Raw genomic sequence first — 18,408 nt, forward strand, 5'->3', positions numbered from 1 at the left:
GGTTATGGAAACAGAGTTTAGAATCAAATGGATATGGGTTCAATTAAATTTTGACTTTTTACTATTGTGTGTGATTTTGGCAGCTTACTTAGCTTTTAAATGTGCATGCTTCCTCACTTACAAAATGGAAATAACATCTACTACATAACATTGTGGTAGGGAGAAAATTAGATAATTTATGTAAATTTTCATTTTTATGCACTTAGTATATATATATATATATATGGCATGAATATATATACTCTCTATATTAAACATTCCATAAATGGTAGCATCATATTGTCACTGTAAGTCATTCAGTCGTTCATTCAGCATGTATTTTATTCCCTATGTATCTAACATTGTTTTAGGAACTATAGAAGAAGATATAACAGTAAAAAACTGGATCCTTATTGCTGGGTTTCTTAAAAGTAGCTGGGGAGATGAGCCCAAGGATTTAACCCTGTTGGCAGAGTGTTTGCCTGGCACACACAAAGTCATGGGTTGAACCCCAGCATGTTCTAAATTGAACATGGTGGCACATGCCCATCTTCCCAACCCTCAGAAAATAGAAGCAGGAGAATCAGGAGTTCAAGGTTATTCTTAGCTGTGTAGCAAGTTCAAGACTATTCTGGGATACATGAAACCCTATCATAAAGAAACAAACAAACAAATAAGTGAGAAAGAAGATAAGAATTAGTTTGGGACATAACATTATCACAGTATTATGACATCAGAATAATATAATGAAATATAAATATTGTAAAAGAGAAAATAATGAATAGTATTAGTGGGAAGGCATTCATCCACCATGATGGTTTGTAAATTAGCATGAAAAAGATGTAGAAAAACAATCTTAAACTGCTCTCACTAAGCCAGCAGAGGACTACTTTGATGCTGTCTGCCAGATGGAAAATGATGCAGAGGGGAAAAAATCCTGTATTTACTTCTCAAAATTAAGACAGAATGGAGGAGTGTATTTGAGGGGTGAACATATGTGTATAAATATGGTTTAACTCTTAATTGATTCCTTACGATTAAAATTGAAACTGTTTCCATTGGAAAGGCAGAAATGTGGTATTTTCACTTACAAGTGATTTATTTTTACCTCGTTAAACCAGAAATCAAACATTAGATGAAGGTTCCAAGCCTATTTTGATGTATATTGATGTATTTTTTTTTCTTTTCAGGGTCGCTATGGCAACTGCATCTTCTCAAGTTCTGATTCCAGACATTAATTTTAATGATGCTTTTGAAAACTTTGCTTTAGATTTTTCTAGAGAAAAGAAACTATTGGAGGGGTTAGACTACTTAACAGGTGTGAATGTACTGTGCTTTCCTTCCCATTTTATTTAATTGTCTTTCTGTACCCTTTTAAAATAATCTGAAAAGGAAAAGATTTACTATGAGAGTTTTTACATAAACCTTTACATACCACATGCATCTTTTCAGAAAAGATCAGGTATGTTCAGGGTGGTATAGTTTTAGCCCACATGTACCTTTATAGAAACAATATCTTTTGGTTCATGTTACATAAAAGAAAAGCGGATGTCTGGGGGGAGGGGCTGTGGCTCATTGACAAAGATCCCGATCAGTATTTCATATGGTTCAGTCCTGGGTAGCAACAGAAAGAAGAGCTTTATCAAAACAAATTTGTCAAATTTGTTTCTTATTAAGTATCATATTACTTCCCTGAGCTGTTAGGACTCAGGATTAGTCTTCCAGACAAATTTTTCATGTACCAAATTGGTGTCAGAAGTGACAGTCTACGTTTGTTAAGCTGATTGGAATAAAGACTAAAAATACCTGTGAAGAATACAAAGAAAGTAAAGGATGAAACCAGCTTGTTAAGAATGCTGGCTACCTTCAGGATTACTCAATGGTCATTTCTTGAGAAAAATCTACACACAATAACCTTGTTTGTAGCTATATTGTTATGATACCAATGCGGCTATTACGTGTTATCTATTTTATTCCAGACACTATATAAATTTTGTATTATTTTTCTTCATAACAAATCTATATGGTAATGCCCATTTTACAGTGGGAAATTCTTATTAATTAGCATTTAAATACTGTCAAATGTCTCCGAAAAGATTATTTTGAAATAAAAATAGGTTGAAATCCAAGTAACAAGAAAAAATTATTTTGCTTTGCTATCTACATACGTGCTTTCCCAGGCACTTTAGAAAGGTGGAGAAGGCATTGCAATTACTTAGTCTTACATATTTGCCAAAAGTGGCTGGGGAAGGCTTGAGGTCTCAGTACAGAGCTTCAGTCTACATGATTCTTGTCAAAGTTTGTTTATTAAGACACTTTCTCCAGAGCTGAGGGTGTTGCTCAGTAGTACTGTGCTTGTCTATCATGGGCTTAATCCCGAAGACTGGAAAAAATAATACAATAACAAAAATTCCTACCTCTTCTGAAGAGACAAGGTATTTCCTTACTAGTTTCTTTATGTTATTTTCAGCCCCAAACCCACCATCTATCCGAGAAGAACTTTGTACCGCCTCCCATGACACCATTACAGTCCACTGGATCTCGGATGATGAGTTCAGCATCAGCTCCTATGAGCTTCAGTACACCATATTCACTGGCCAGGCTAACTTCATCAGTAAGTCATGGTGTAGTTGGGGCCTGTGGCCAGAGATAAGGAAATGTAAGGAAGCAGTAAGCTGCTCAAGATTGGCCGGTGCGCCACGAGGCAAGTGTTTGCAAGACATGTGAGGTTGTTTAGTATAGACTTTCATAGACAGTGTAAGCTCCCAGGATATTGTAAAACATTACTGGTGGCTGATAAGCTGGTTGTGTATTTTCTTGCTGGGTAGTCACTGGGATAAGTCATTATGGTTTACGTGATCCTTAGCCTTTTCTAAATCCATACCACTCCATAGATCCAAAGTGCTGTTCAATATTTGTTCCTGGGTAGCTGTAAATCACTCCATTCCACATGTGTGAACCTCTCTCTCTCCCTCTCTCTCTGCATCTTCTTCCATTTCATTATCATGATCAAATTATGTTCAAAGACCATTACTTCCTTTCATTACCTGTTTGTGTCTATGAACGTGTAGATCAGTTTTCTGCCCCTGCCATTCTTCTCTTTACTACTTCTATATTTCCACAAATAATTCCAGTAAATATAAAAACGTGACAGGGCCAGATCAGTGTTTCATGCTGATAATCCCAACGTGGAGGAGGTTAAAGTAGTAGAATTGCAATTTCAAGACCCGTGTCAAAAAGCAAACAAAAAGCAGTATCCGTGGATCATAGTTAAAGATGTTCCAAAGGCTGCTCTTCAGCCTACCTGTTAACATGATTTCACCTTGTGCTGAACTGGAGCTAAACCGGGCACAGCAGGAACTTAACTGATTGACACTTAGTAGGCATTGAACAGAAAGGTCCCATCAGTTTACTGGACGGAGGAGGCTAGGGGGAGAGAAAGCAATGGAAACTGTAATGAGTCTTTTTCTGTCCTTCCAGACAAGTCCCAAATAATGGCATGGAGACTTGTTATTAATTATGAACGCTTGGCCTTTAGCTTACTTGTTTTCAACTAGCTTTTACAACTTAAATTAGCCCATATTTTATTAATCTGCATTCTATCATGTGGCATTACCTCACTTCTATCTTGCACCTTCTGTTTCCTCTCCACTTCTCCTGGAGTCTCCCATGCCTTTATTATCTCTTCCTCCTTTCTCTCTCTGCCCAGAAGTCCCACCTCTACCTCTTGCCTCCTTCAGCTCTTTACTAAGCCAATCGCAACAATATATCTTCACACAGTGTACAAATATCCCACAACAGGAAACAAAACAGAATCAAAGCTGAATCCAAGCAGTTGCATTTGCAAAGCTGCACATTAATATTTTCTTTGACTTTGCACTTTGCGTTTATGTTCTTCTTCACAGACCAACATGAATAGACTCTTCCTTCACATAAACCCTCCTTATGGGCTTTCTTTTCTTATTTGGCGACAATTCATGGGCAGAATTCTGTTTTGTGACAGAACTAGGAAGGAGAGATAAGGGGATATTTGGGAATAAAACATTAAAAAATATTTGCCTCATGAAGTTCCAGCCTAAGGCACTTGGTTCATGTGGCCATATGTTTCTGGGCATCTCTTCAGATTATAAAGTCATAGGCTCTAAGACCTTATTATAAGTCTCCTCTTCCAGTTCACTCTATAAGTTCTGGAAGCCCATGTCAAAGATAGGAACTGTCCTTTCCCTTCCTGATAGAGGAAGAACAATTATCTCCCAGAAACTGAGAACTGGTCTGAGAACTGACAAGCCTAAAAACTGTCTCCTCTGGTTTCAAAGCCAGAGTCCTTTGTAAATGAAGGCCTAAAGGAGTTTCTGCTAGTGCTACTAATGCTAAGGTTAATAGCATCTTAGAAGTCTAATCTTCCCTTTTACTGGACAAGTAGATGTCTCTGCTTGAATGTTGCTAATAAGGGCATGCTCATTTTCATGAAAACAGTCCATTTGATTTTTGAGCAGCTATACATTATGTCCAATACTTCCTTGGAAGAGGCCTGTTTCTCTTGGTAAATAATAAGGACAGAAGTAAAGCCATGTGTGCACTCTGCTTTGCTGTCCTCACACTCTCATTTAGTCCTCAAGTGCTCTTCTAAAAGAGATTATATTGATTCCAATTTTATATATGAAGAAATTGGTGCTCAGGTTAAGTGAGTTTCCCAGGGACACAGAACTCCAAAATGATGGGACAAGATCGGAACCTGTGACTGCCAGACTTCAAGCTTGATGTTCCTTGATTAATCATTTTGTGCCTCATTAAGAAACTTATTCCATCTTGACCATAACAGTTCTTCAGGCATTTGGGGTAGCTCATATGTAACTACTAACGTTACGTTTTTATGACTCAGCATCTTTGGTTCTTTTGATGCTCCTAGTACAATGTGCTCTTCAGACCCTTTCTCAGCATAGCATTCTTTTGATGGACGATCTTCTTTCGGTTAAAGTGCTTTTCAAATGTGCTTTGTGTCAAAAGTGAACATAAGTACTCCAAACGTGGTTTGACTTCCCCAAAGGGTAGATGAATTATGTCTTTTTTTTTCTCCTCTGAGACAGGGTCTCTTGTAGTCCAGGCTGGCCTTGAATTTACTGTGTAGCAGAGAGTGACTTTGAACTTCTGACTCTTCTGTCAGCACTGCCTGAGTGCTAGGATTATAGGAATTTACTACCACATCTGGTTTTATGTAGAGCTGGAGAAGGAATCTAGGGCTTTTCTTCATACTGGACAAGCATCTACCAATGCAGGTGTGGCCCCAGTCAATGGGATATGTTTCTTGTGCATAAGTTGCTTCCCTCTTGTTCTGTACCTTTTTGGCAGCCGCATTGACTATCAAATGTTCCCAAGCATAAACTTAACGCGAGTCCTATGTATGATAATTTCTATCCCCACTCAACTCAAACTCAACACCTTTGAATTTATGCCTATTACGTCTTGTCTTGTTACCCTTGACTCTGTATCCCATCATGCCCAGATCCTCCTAGATCTGTTTTCTACTTTTCAGTACATTTGATTTTCCTCTCAGCCTGACATCTGTGCTTTCATACATTGGCAGAAAAGTTCAGTAGGATAGGCGCAAGACCCTTGCTGCGAAAATTTAAATGGCAATGAGTAATTTTTTTTACATAAGTCCTCCCTTTGTAGCCCTAGCTGGCCTGGAACTCACTGTATGGACAAGACTGGTCTTGAACTCAGAGATTCCCTTTTCTCTGCCCCCTAGGTACTGAGATTAAAGGCAATAGGCAACCATTTTACTCGAAAGAACTATTAATGAAGACTCAGCGCTCCAGTCCTATCAGTCAGGCCTGCCCCTGTTGAGTGAACACAAGTGCTGAGAGCTACTTTCTCTTGAGACATTCTTCACATTGTCATTATCTAGAAATCCCTTCCTTGCTCACTTGCTTGCTTCCTTGCTGCCCCCTTTTTCTTCTCCTCCCCCCCCCTTTTTTTTGAGGCAGGAACCCTGGTTAACCTGGGGTTCATAGCAATTCTCCTACCTCAGACTCCCAGAGTAGTTATGTCGAAAGAGGTAACTCTCCCTCCTTCGTAACTTATCCCCTTTATTTTGAGCTCTCCTACGACCTCTTCTAAGATTTAAATGATCACAGACAATAAGGTTTCAGGCCATACTCTGAGGTGAATGAGAATTCCAACAAGTGTTTGTTTTCCTGGATACTCTGTTATCTTTCTAGTTCAGTGATTTTTGTATTACAAAGACTTGGACATAACCTCTGTCTGGTCAGGCAGTCTGGAGCATGTGGCCACAAAGCTAGAACTTCAGCTCTTTATCTTTCCACCGATTTAGCCGTCTCCACCACACATGTGCGCATGTCCTGTTGCTTAAATTTTCCTATTTTGGCACTTCCCTTTGAATAAGGGGTGTGCTTTCATTACCACAATTTACTTGTAGGTCCCATGACACCAGGTCTTACTGAAAACCACACAATCGTATATTTAGCTTTATAAACTCAGGAATGGTAGCGAGGGAGACAGTGCAGAGGGTAACGTGTGAACAGCTGAGTTCAGTCCCTGGCCCCTGTGTAAACACATCTCAGCCCAGGAGCATAGCTGCAATGCCGGTGCTAGGGAGGTAGAAATGGGTAGATCCCTGAGGCTTGCTGGCCAGACAGACAGCCTACTGGATTAGTTCCAAGGCAGTGAGAGGCTGTCTCAGACAAAAAGATAGACAGTGCATGAGGATTGACACCCAGGCTTGTCTTCTGGCTTTTCTTTCTGGCCTACACACACACACACACACACACACATGCACACACATATGCATACACATACACACACATGTTCGTGCACACAAACAAAATAGGAATGATTTCAAAATTTAAAAAAATTGCAATACTAACACAAAGAACACCCTGTACTTCTTACCCATATTGGCATGCGATTGATATTTTACTTTGTTATCTGTTCCATTGACTCTGTATTTTCTGAATCATTTGAGAGTAAATTTGCATCCATCACTTCTTTTCACCCCCTAAATTCTTCAATGTAGATTTCCCAAAAGGAAATGTTCTTTACACTTGATTGTCTTTGTATTTGACAATTTCATACATGTAAACAGATTATTGTGATTGCTCTTACTCACATCCTCTTTTAGTTCACATCTCTGTCCACTCCCTTCATCCTGATGAGGGCCTTTCCCAGAATCCTAACTTTTGGTTTTGTTTTGCGATCCATTTTGTTTAACAAGAGACGTCTGTATGACCATTAGATTGGAATTGTTCATCTAAACCCTGTGCGGGCATTAGCAGGTATATACTTTAAGGCAGTGATTACCTCTCTCCCTGAATCTGTCAATATCGAAAGTTTATTAGCGAAGGCTAAGGTTCCTGAACCTTTCCTCCATTCAGGTCTGACTGGTGATAGGCCCATCCTTTTGTTGTTTTGTTTTTTGGATTTTTTATTTATTTATGTTTATTTTGTGCATATGAACCTATGCATGTGCACCATCCCTGCTGTTCCTGAAGCCAGAAGAAGGCAGGAAATCCCCTAGATCTGCTGTTATAAAGAGTTAGGAGCCCTGACAGGCCCATTCTTATGCAGACTCGGTGCAGGTATCCACACCTGCTGAGTTCTTGTTGCACAGACTGAGTTTTGTAAGGAAGATGGCAAGTCACAGCCCTGCTCCCTATCTTCTGGCTCTTATATTATTTCTGACCCCTCTTCTCCATACTTCCCTAACCCTTTATACATCTGTCAACTTTAAGAAACTTAATATCAGAGGTATGTGGATTTCTGTGAGTTCAAGGCTAGCCAGGAATACATGGTGAGATTCTATCTCAAAAAAAAAATTTAACAACCACATAATACTTTTATCTAACTCTCCATTTGCATTCCAGGTTTGATAATTAATCCAATACTATTCATTATAATATATAAATAGCCCAGCATTGACTTTGATAATCTAGGATTTAACATTACATTTAATTATCGTATATTGGGCTTTATTTAGCCTGGCAGGCTTCCTCAGTCCTTCTTTGTCTTTAATAATTCTTGTTGTTTAAATCAGTGCCCATTTTCTAGGTGTGATAGTACACATCAGTAATTCCAGGTGAAGGATTATAGCTCAAGACCAGCCTAGGCTACATAGCACGTCTCTGTCTCTTCTCACATTGTTTCTTAATTCAGATTTATCTGATACTTCCTCACAGTTATATTCAGGCCATGTGTTCCTTGCTGGAATAATATGCAGGTGATAGAATATAATAATAAGAGTATACTTCTTAGGATATCATATCTGGCTACACGCAATGCCCATTTACATTACATTCTTGGTACTAATTTTGATTATCTGACCATTATGTTACCTGAATCATTAAAATTATGTATTTCTGTTTTTTTATGCTACCAGTAAGCGATCTGTATGGTGATGCTTTAAAACCAAACCAAAACAAAAAATCCTGCTTCTTCATCAAACCCATCTCAGCCCACTCTTACCCACAGTTAGGCATCAACTGATGCCTATACAGTCTTCATATGATGATTGTGAAATGACCGGTTTCCCGCCGCACAATCTGTCCCACACTCACAAATTGACACTCAATATTCTTCTGTGTAGCAAGAGCCTCTCTATTTCATCTTTTTTATTTATTCATCAGTGGAGACTTGTGGATGCATTTTCATCAATAATTTAGAATTCCTTAGTACCTTCATGTTTCTTGTGTAAATGTCCCGGATTTAGCCAGTGAGAGCCTTTCAAGGCAACTCCAGGGTTTGTGTGATATTCTTCTATTCCTTTTGTGAGCATTTTGTTTTGCTTTCTGGCCTAACAAAAAATACTGACGACTCTTTTTAACTTTATGCTGTCTAAACCTTCAAGTCAGCTATTTTCCCAGGAGCCCTGGTTACTTTTAGTAGGACAGTTATATTAGAAAGTAAAACCTTAGTAATATGCACACACACATATCCACTCACATCATATACTAAATTGTCACCCTTCTGTTGCTGTGGTAAAGGACCATGACAAAGGCAACTTCCAGAAGAGTTTCTTTGGGCTTATGGTTCCAGTGGCTTAGATGTCTATGATGTCATTGATCCAGAGCCTATGAAGGCATAGTTAGGGTATAGCAGCAGGAGAATCAGGCTGATAACTCACATCTTGAACTGAAACAGGAAGCAGAAAGACTGAACTTTGAATGGCATATGACTTAAAAACCTCAGGGACATATTTCTTCCAGTCACACCTCCTAAACCTATCCACACAGTCCTATCAACTAGAGATCAAGTATCCAAGCATCTTAGTCTATGGGAAGCATTCTCATTAAAACTGCCACATATACATATGTATAAAATCTACATATGTGCACATCTGTATATATATATGGAAGTATATATAATTGCCTGTTAGTATCCAGGTGAGATTGGTTTACATGACCTGCTGAGGATCCCAGAATCTTTCAAGACTCAAATCCCTACATAAAATGGTGTAGTGTTTGCATACAATCTATAACCATCTTCCTGTATACTTTAAGTCATTTGTAGACTATATTGCTTCATAAAGTATAAATTCTATAAATCGTTATTCTATTGTTTAGGGAATAGTATGAAAAAAGACCATACATATTCTATGCAGATATAATTTAGAAAACTGTGTTTAGCCTCAAACATCTTGGCATATGCAGGGAAGTTATACCTGAGGTTGAGGAATCATGAATTTGAGGACAGTCTATTTCTATATGGGGGATTTCAAGCTAGCTTGGGCTACATGGTAATGTCCTGTCTCCAGTCTTTAAATCTGTAGTTTTTTGGGGCTGGAAAAACAGCCCAGTGCTGAAGAGTACTAGCTGTTTCTACTGAGGACCTAGCATAATTTTCCAGCACTCACATGGAAGCTCACAACTGTCTGTAACTCCAGTTTCAGGGGATTTACACTCTCTTCTAGTCTCTGTGGCTACTGCATACACTTGGTGCACACACACACAATAAACACCCATAAAATAAAAATAAATAAATCTTTAAAAAAAAAAACCTTAAAAATCTGCTGGGTCGTGGTGGTGCACACCTTTAATCCCAGCACTCGGGAGGCAGAGCAGATCTCTGTGAGTTCAGGGCCAGCCTGGTCTATAGAGTGAGTTTTAGGAGAGGCTACACAAAGAAACTCTATCTTAAACCCCCTCTCCCCCAAAAAATCTGTAGTTGAGCCAATCCTTGATTGCAAAACCCACAGATAAAGGGGACTAACTGTAAATATTTTAGAAGTCATACAGTGTTGTGTGAGAGGCTTTTGCTGAACACACACACACACACACACACACACACACACACACACACACCTACCTATCCCAGAAAAGGAACTCAAAATAGACAAAATCCAACTTGCTGCGCCACTGTGTTTTTATTGGAGTAGCTTATAAGAATATGGATAAAAAGTTACTTGAAAAAGCAGGGATAGCTCAAAAAGGCAACTTTATCACCAAAAATCCCACTACCACATGGGTCATGGTTTAGGAAATTTGCAGCCTCAGCAGCACAATTTGCAGGCGGTTCAGTGGTTTCTCCTCCTCACCTGGGCTGCTCAAAGTCTCCTCGCCCCGCAGTTGTTTACTCCTTCTGGAAAACTGGGGGAGGGGCCTTAGAGAATCTTCCAAATTTCATTTTCCCAGAGGTGTGATGGCTTTGTTTACCTCCTGGGTCTCATGAACCTCCTGCCTTCTCCTGGAGGGAAAGTTTGAATGAGGGGGACATTGTAGGACACCATGCAAGCCACATCAAATTCATTCCTTTCTCATTCATCGCCACAAGCTCCTTCTTGCTTTCTCTCATTCCCTATGCTGCATGCTATTTTCTCCACGGTGAGACTCTTGAGTCTCAACAGCATCAGTGTGTACTTGCTCGATCCTGTCATATGTCTGTCATATTTTTAGAATTGATTTCCTCGGGGGCTGAGGATGTAGTTGCCTGGAGGAGCACTTGAACAGTTCTCCCCTCAACTGTATTTTTTATGGTCATTATTCCTTTAAGATGCAGTGGGTATAACTTGTTTCAGTTTGCCTTTAGTCCCATCTTTCCTATTTTTGTTTATTGATTTAATTTTAACCTTTTGAATTAATGTGTATTTTCAAATTTGAAATGAAAATTTATTGATTTATTTAATAAAAAGTTCCTTAAAAGAGAAAATATGCTAAAAAGTATATTCAGAGAATTATCCTTTTCTCTGGTATCCCTTTTACCTTCGTAAGTGGCCAAACTTGTTATTTCCTAGGTTATACTTACTATGGTTATTGTTTTTGTAAATCCAAGAAAATGTAATATGATTAATTATTTCTATTTCCCTTGAAAATACTATATACTATATATGGTCTTTTATAATTAGGGTTTTCAGTTGGCTATATTTCCTGGAACTAATTCTCCGTCAGCTTGTAGAGAGCGTCCTCCTTGCTCTTTAAAAAAAATAGCTACATGGTACTTCACTGTGAAAAAATATTTGTAGCTGCTTTTTAAAAAACTTTTGGGAGACCCTGTAGTAGCCCCTTTGTGATAAAAGTTCTGTGGTTTGTTGCTCATACTGTCCAATGATAACACAGACCACAGCTTTGTTCTAACCCTTCTCCTTTTTCAACAAGAGTCATTTACTATTTCAACCAAGTCTGGCTATTTCTATAGTATATCTTTTCATTTCCTATTATGAAGGTTGTTTGTCTGTTTGGTCTTTATTTGATGTTTTGAGATGGCCTTGGCTGAGCTTAGAAATTGTTCTATAGCTGAGGCTGCCCATTAGCTCATTGATCCTCCTGCCTCTATTTCTGAGGCGCTGGGATTACAGGTGTACCACTGTGCCCAGTTTACGTCTTGCTTTCTAGTTCTAATTTAGGCCTTTCCTACCTAACCTCAAATTAATTTTAAGTCTCCTGATCAGATCCCTTGTAAAGTAGTCATAACGAGATATCTAATTTCTGATCTCACTAAGTCCTTCATTAGAGGCGTATTATAAGGACTAAATTTTGTCTTCATTTTCCTTGTCCTTTCTTCTCCATTTTCAAGTAGAATTGTATTTTAAAATGGTATACCAATTAAGAAACAGATAACAGTAGAGAGAAAGAAAAAAAATAACCAACAGAATAGATTCGTTTTCCTGAAAGCTAGCCAAATGCTTGCTTTTAATCACATATATTTCCCCCCTGTTTAAGTCAATATTTGTAACCTAAAGATTATTTTCAAAAGCATTCTTGAGACCCTTTTCCGTGCTTGGAAAGAAAAAAATCTTTTGGACAGTAATATAATTGTGGACCACACGACCCCAGAAGAGTACGGGAATCAACCCCTGAAGAGCTAAAAGCCTGCCCTATCAGAGCAAGCAGATTCTGCCCTGGTTTGTCATGTCATCTTGACTTCTTTTGGAGTCCAGAAATTTTAGAAAAGACAGGTGCAGATGAGTTGGGAAAGCAGAGTAAAATAGCTCTGAAAACCTCACTATCGTACAGGGACAAAGGCTATATTTGGCCATTCGCCAACCCCCTCCCCACCACACACAGTGATACAGTGCACAGATCACTGGTGTAGGAGAAAAAGATCACAGGGTTCTACTTTGAGCACCATCTATGACCATGAGCGAGTCACTTTCCTTCCATCCTTGTTTGCCCTGTGAAATAAAGGAAATTCATGCCTAGGTGACCTTTCTGATCCGAGCTTTCATGTTGCTGAGCTCTGTACAGGAACTTTTCCGTTCCTGCAAGGCCGGGCTGAGTTTGCACTGAAAGGCCTGTAACTGTGAGGATTCTACCATTTGGAATAGTGCCCATTCTTGTGTTCTTTGCCAAAAAAAAGAGAGAGAGAGAGAGATAAATTAGCCTTGGTCAGTGGTTGCTAGATGCCAGAAGCCTGGCACAAGTCTAAGTGTGTGGCAAATAAATAAATAATGAAATCATAAGTACTGGTTCATCTCATTGTATCTTTCACGCCTCAGAAGAAACAAAATGAATTCACATCGGTGGATTATGATTGATTCTCGGTATTTTTTGTTGTTGTTGCTTTAATCCTAGGTTTTTTACCTATTGATTGATGCCTTCATTTTCCCCCACTTCACAGGACTGTATAATTCAGTGGATAGCTGGATGATTGTGCCCAACATTAAACAGAACCATTACACAGTGCACGGCCTCCAAAGTGGGACACGCTACATCTTTATTGTGAAAGCCATAAATCAAGCGGGCAGCCGGAACAGCGAACCCACCAGACTGAAAACAAACAGTACGTTGTAGAGATTCTAGGAGGAAAGACCCATTTTCCTCTCTGGCCAGGGAGGACAATTAGCCTGCGAGACTCCCATAGTAACGTGTGAGAACAGTAGCAGTGGGTGGGGGAGCTTCACTGTTGTGAGCTTTGTGTATGGGATTTGCTGGTGCCCACGGCTGTTTGTGGACTAAGATATAGAGAATCGTGCGTGGCTCTGAAAGAAATTAGGGAAGGGTTTTTATCTGCCTTCCACCCCTGTCTCCCATGCTTAAAGAGTATTATTAATGATGGTCTACAAAGCTGTACCACAGAGAAGCCATACCTGTTAGGAATGCTCTAGGTCACAACTGATGGAGTTTAACAGGCATTTCCCAGTAGCTTAAGTGAATAGTGGTCTTTGTTTGTTTGTCTGTCTGTTTTTTAACTGCCTGTCATACATTGCAAGAAGTTTGAGGGCAGCCTGTTGATGGCTAGTATAGCAGCTCTGAGATCTCGTGGAAGGCTGGAGCTCCTTCTTTATGTCTTTGCTTATCCACAAGGCCACCAGATAGCCAGCACAGCTGCTGATGCCCTGTTTCCCTTAAGACAGGAAGAAGAAGAGAAAAGTTGGTAATCTTTTAATCAAGAAAACAGAAGCTTAACTGGACATTTCTTCCAATCTGTTTGACTTCAGCTTCCTTCTTATTAGTTATCCTTGTAGCAAGGAAGGCAGGAAGACTGAGTAAGAGAGAAAAATAGAAGACAGTGGTGCTGTATTAGTACGTGGTGTCTGTCACAGAAGCATACTGTATACTAACGCTCTTGCCGCACCCAGGACCTGGGCCCTGGGACAGTGCTTTTGTCATATGGTTGTGAGTTGCTGCAGTGAAGCAATGCTAGCTCTCATCATCGATGGTGGAGCAGCCACTGCAGCAAAGTTGCCAGACTCTATGCACACCCCAATTTCAAGAAAACCAGCATCTCCTGTTGCTGAGCTCTTCTCAGTTTCTTTTCTGTTCTGAGCAATCGCCTCATTAACACAGAGAGACTTTCCCACCTCAACCTTTGCAACATTCTTTAAAAGCTACCCAAATCCCAACCCACTCACTGAAACAAACCAAGAGGATGTGAGACTTTGCGTGGTCCCTTTTAATTTCATAATACATGATGGGAACACTTTATAAGCTCCCATGTGCTTGGAATATGGCTTCTAGCATAAGGCTGATATGAGAGACGGACAGTTTTCACACAGAAGGAAAATAATGTCTGCATGAAGGCTATTTTGGTGTGTGTGTGGGGGGGTGACTTACGGTCTTACTTAATTGCAAATTGTGTCATCTTGCCTACTTCCTTAATATAATCCAAACTGCAGCTGACCTGCCCTTACCAGAGGATCAACATCATATTGAGGCTCCTCTGTTAATGATGATCCTGGAGGGGAAAAGCACAGTTCTTAAATGCTTTATCATACTCTCCCGCTTTCTTCTACCTTTTTCAGGCCAACCCTTTAAACTAGATCCCAAAATGACTCACAAGAAGTTGAAGATCTCTAATGATGGATTGCAGATGGAGAAGGATGAAAGCTCTCTGAAGAAAAGCCATACCCCGGAGAGATTTAGTGGAACGGGGTGTTATGGGGCAGCAGGAAATATATTCATTGACAGTGGCTGCCACTACTGGGAGGTGGTCATGGGTTCTTCAACATGGTGAGTGGATATTTTTTTCTTTCCTTCCCCCCATCTTCTCTACTGATAGGTTCCCAGGAGATTCCCTTCCACAGCACAACTAAAATAGCAATAAGTCAAAGTTAAGATGTATGCAATACGAACCAGTCCTAGAAAACTTGGCTGGCTTTTAAAAGATAAAATCATGGGAAATATAGTGAGCTAGGCGACGGGAAATGATGTATCACTGTAATTGCTGGCTCTGCAAGCTCCGGTGATGCTATCATTATGTATGTAAATGTAATTTTTTTAAAGGAACAAGCACATAGTCACTCATAAGTCCTAAAGAACGTCTATCACAACTCATATCATTCCTAAGTATTTTTCTGTCTTCCCCATGGTCTCAGGTATGCAATTGGTATTGCCTACAAATCAGCCCCGAAGAATGAGTGGATTGGCAAAAATGCCTCCTCCTGGGTCTTCTCGCGGTGCAATAGTAACTTCGTGGTGAGGCATAACAACAAGGAAATGCTGGTGGATGTGCCCCCACAGCTGAAGCGGCTTGGTGTCCTCTTGGATTATGACAACAACATGCTGTCTTTCTATGACCCAGCTAACTCTCTCCATCTCCACACTTTCGATGTGACCTTCATTCTTCCAGTTTGTCCAACATTCACAATCTGGAACAAATCCCTAATGATCCTGTCTGGCTTGCCTGCCCCAGATTTTATTGATTATCCCGAGCGGCAGGAATGCAACTGCAGGCCTCAAGAATCCCCCTATGTGTCCGGGATGAAAGCTTGCCATTAAGTGTCAAGAGAGCATGTAATTCACTGGCTCTCCAGTTCAGCACTCTTCCCCTCCTAAGTCTCCATTAGTGTTCCATATGAGATACAAAAGAAAGTTCATTGGAAGCACCCGTCCTAAATAACTAGATATTGTAGATTTAATTTTTGTACATTAAAGCTTATGTTTGAATTTATGTATTGAGTTACTCAGAACAAATTATCTGAATAGTCTGGGTTTATGCCACTGGGGAAGAATTTTAGAGACTGTCTCTGTCATCATTGGAGAATTAAAAATTCCCAGTGATTTGGGAGTATAAATGATACTGGAAGGAATTAGCCTTTCTAGCAGTGGCTAGTTTGACCAGGTAGAATTTGCACAGTGTCTAATTATTGCATATTATATGTTAATAAACTAACAATCGAGGTGTTATGAGAATATCATACATGTGTATATATAATATATAAAATGACTGAATTCATTTTATGAGCAAAATGACATAGTTCATTTTATCTATTACATATATACAATAAATCTTAATTTGCTCATTTAAGTGAGAAACATATTGAGAAGGAAAATAAATTATACTGCCCATTCTTATTTCCGAGATGAAACATCACAGTAGACTGACATTGTTCTCTTCCTCCCTTTGTAGCCTTCCTTTCTCCCCTCTTGTCACACGTACAAACACATGCAATCACAACGCAGGAAGTGAGAAGAGCTCTTGGTTAGATTAGGAGAGATCTGTGGACAAGATGATATAAGAGATGCTAATGCTACATTGAAAATTGATTCCAGTAGAAGTGTGCCATGTAGCATAATTTCATTAATATTATTTAATAGAGATTTATTTGAATTATTAAAAATTGTCATAGAATATTTCAAAGAAATATAGTTTTGTTACTCTCAAATGCATAGTTATTAGACTTAAGCTAAAAAATAGAGTTCCTTAATGGAGTTTCTTCAGAACTCGCCTTACTTGGTCAGTAAGAATAGTGTTACAGGTTCAACAACTCTATGAATACAAATGTATTTTCAGATGGAGCACTCCTGAAATGCTATTTTCCATGATAGGATCAATACTCATTCTTTTGTGAATTTGTTTACGTTATTCACTCGCTCAGCATCCCCTTCATGACAAATAGCACAAATCCCATCCTACTTTTCACCAGACTAGTTAAAGGAAATTAAGCTTCATGGCTTGTGATTTCACCAATTATTTTGCAAAGATTGGAAACGCCAGAGAAATAGAATCTTCTCCCAGGAGCAAAGTCCACTCCTTGGCAGTTGTAGTTGTACGGCTGTGTGGCTGTAAAACGACAGTAGTAGCCATTACCTGGATTGTATGTAGCCTCGACGCAGTGTCAAATGTTTGCCCCTCTTTCTACCAACATGGCAGATTCTTATTTATTAATTTGTTCAATGAACTGTTAGATGCCACACTACAACTGCAAGAGTGCACATATTACTAAAATTCAGTCCCTGCTGCCAAATGACTCACTCTTATGCATAAGAGACAGCATATCATTGTAAATTTCGCCTAATAACACTTATGGAGTGTTTGCTATCTACCATGAAAAGCAAGATCAGCGGCCAGACAAAAGGAAGGCTCAGATTTACAAGTCAAGTGGCAAAGTCAGTTCCTTTGACTTTAAATATCATATATACCTTACGGCTCATCAGGGAATAGGCAACCTCGGTACAGCTCAGCAGTGCTGGTAACAAGCTCATGGTATTAGAAGGCTCCCAGCCTTGAGACTGAGATAGTCCTAGCTTCTCTGCCAGCTAACTAGCAGTGTGACCTCAGGAAAGCACTTCTCCGAGCCTGTTTCCTCTTCTGTAAAATGATTTTCTGTTATAAGGCTGGTGCGAAGGTTTATAAAGGTAGTGTGTATCAGTTGCCTAGCACGGCACCTGGCATCCACTATGTGTGCCACCAACATACCCAACACTGGTCATTTGTTTTTTATGCCCTTTTAAGTTTTAGTTCTAGGAACAAAGCTTTATTCCCCATTCTACTTTTGACTGCAGCCTGGAACTACCTTTCCCTCAGTTAACTAGTGACCTCCCAAACTGGTATATGTGGCCCTATGGGGCACTCCCCTGGCACACTGAGCACCCCTTCTCAGCAATAATCACATTGTATGATAGTATTTCTCAGAAGGTCATTTTCAGAAGGCCATCCTCAGAAGACCCATTTTAGAACCACCCTCCGTGATTTGTTCCTTGAAACAATTTATGCTTGGCTTTTACTCCTGATATATTTAATTACACTATCTGGAAACATAAAAAAAACTTAGATTTGTGAAAAACTTCTCAGGTTATTCTGATTCACACAAAAGTTTAATGTATAGTAATTCTCTTTCCGGCTAGAGTGGGAATACCTTGAGGGTAAGGACCGTGGCTTTTGTTGTTGCTGTAATTTTAAGACCCAGCACAGTGTCTGGAGCAAAGTAGTTGCCTGACTAATGTTTGTTGAAAGAGCGTACGAATGAACAAATGAATAATCAAAATTGCTTTGTTTGACTGTAATCTCCACTAGTGGTATTTGTTATTTTTGGACAAGTTGGTTACTTATTTAGTCTGTATTGATATTAGTTTGTAGATGTACAAAAGAACATTGTTCCAGATTGGCAGTTATCATGGAGAATTGTCTTTGGAGCATGTGGTATCATTTTCCCAATAACATTTCATGTTTTCATGAACTTCAATGAACCGTATTGTTCTTTGAAGGTAGATTTAAGTTTTCATTATAGGCAGAGTTAAGCCTACTGAAATAGGCTAC

The 18,408-nt window shown here is 39.4% G+C and overlaps 1 protein-coding gene across 1 annotated transcript in view; it reads left to right on the plus strand.

The window, feature by feature from the left end:
- LOC121437157 (probable E3 ubiquitin-protein ligase MID2) overlaps positions 1-15,906 on the plus strand; it is a 96,975-nt gene extending 81,069 nt beyond the window's left edge. The window contains exons 6-10 of the mRNA XM_041637002.1: positions 1,170-1,297; positions 2,450-2,683; positions 13,048-13,209; positions 14,672-14,879; positions 15,245-15,906. Of these exons, the coding sequence (XP_041492936.1) occupies positions 1,170-1,297; positions 2,450-2,683; positions 13,048-13,209; positions 14,672-14,879; positions 15,245-15,647 (1,135 nt within the window). The 3' untranslated portion in view covers positions 15,648-15,906. The remainder of the gene's footprint in view (positions 1-1,169; positions 1,298-2,449; positions 2,684-13,047; positions 13,210-14,671; positions 14,880-15,244) is intronic.
- The last annotated feature ends 2,502 nt before the right edge of the window (positions 15,907-18,408 follow it).

Source organism: Microtus oregoni, unplaced genomic scaffold (assembly GCF_018167655.1).
Source record: "Microtus oregoni isolate MIOR12 unplaced genomic scaffold, Mior012 000050F_ref0000143, whole genome shotgun sequence".
In the NCBI taxonomy this organism is placed as follows: domain Eukaryota; kingdom Metazoa; phylum Chordata; class Mammalia; order Rodentia; family Cricetidae; genus Microtus; species Microtus oregoni.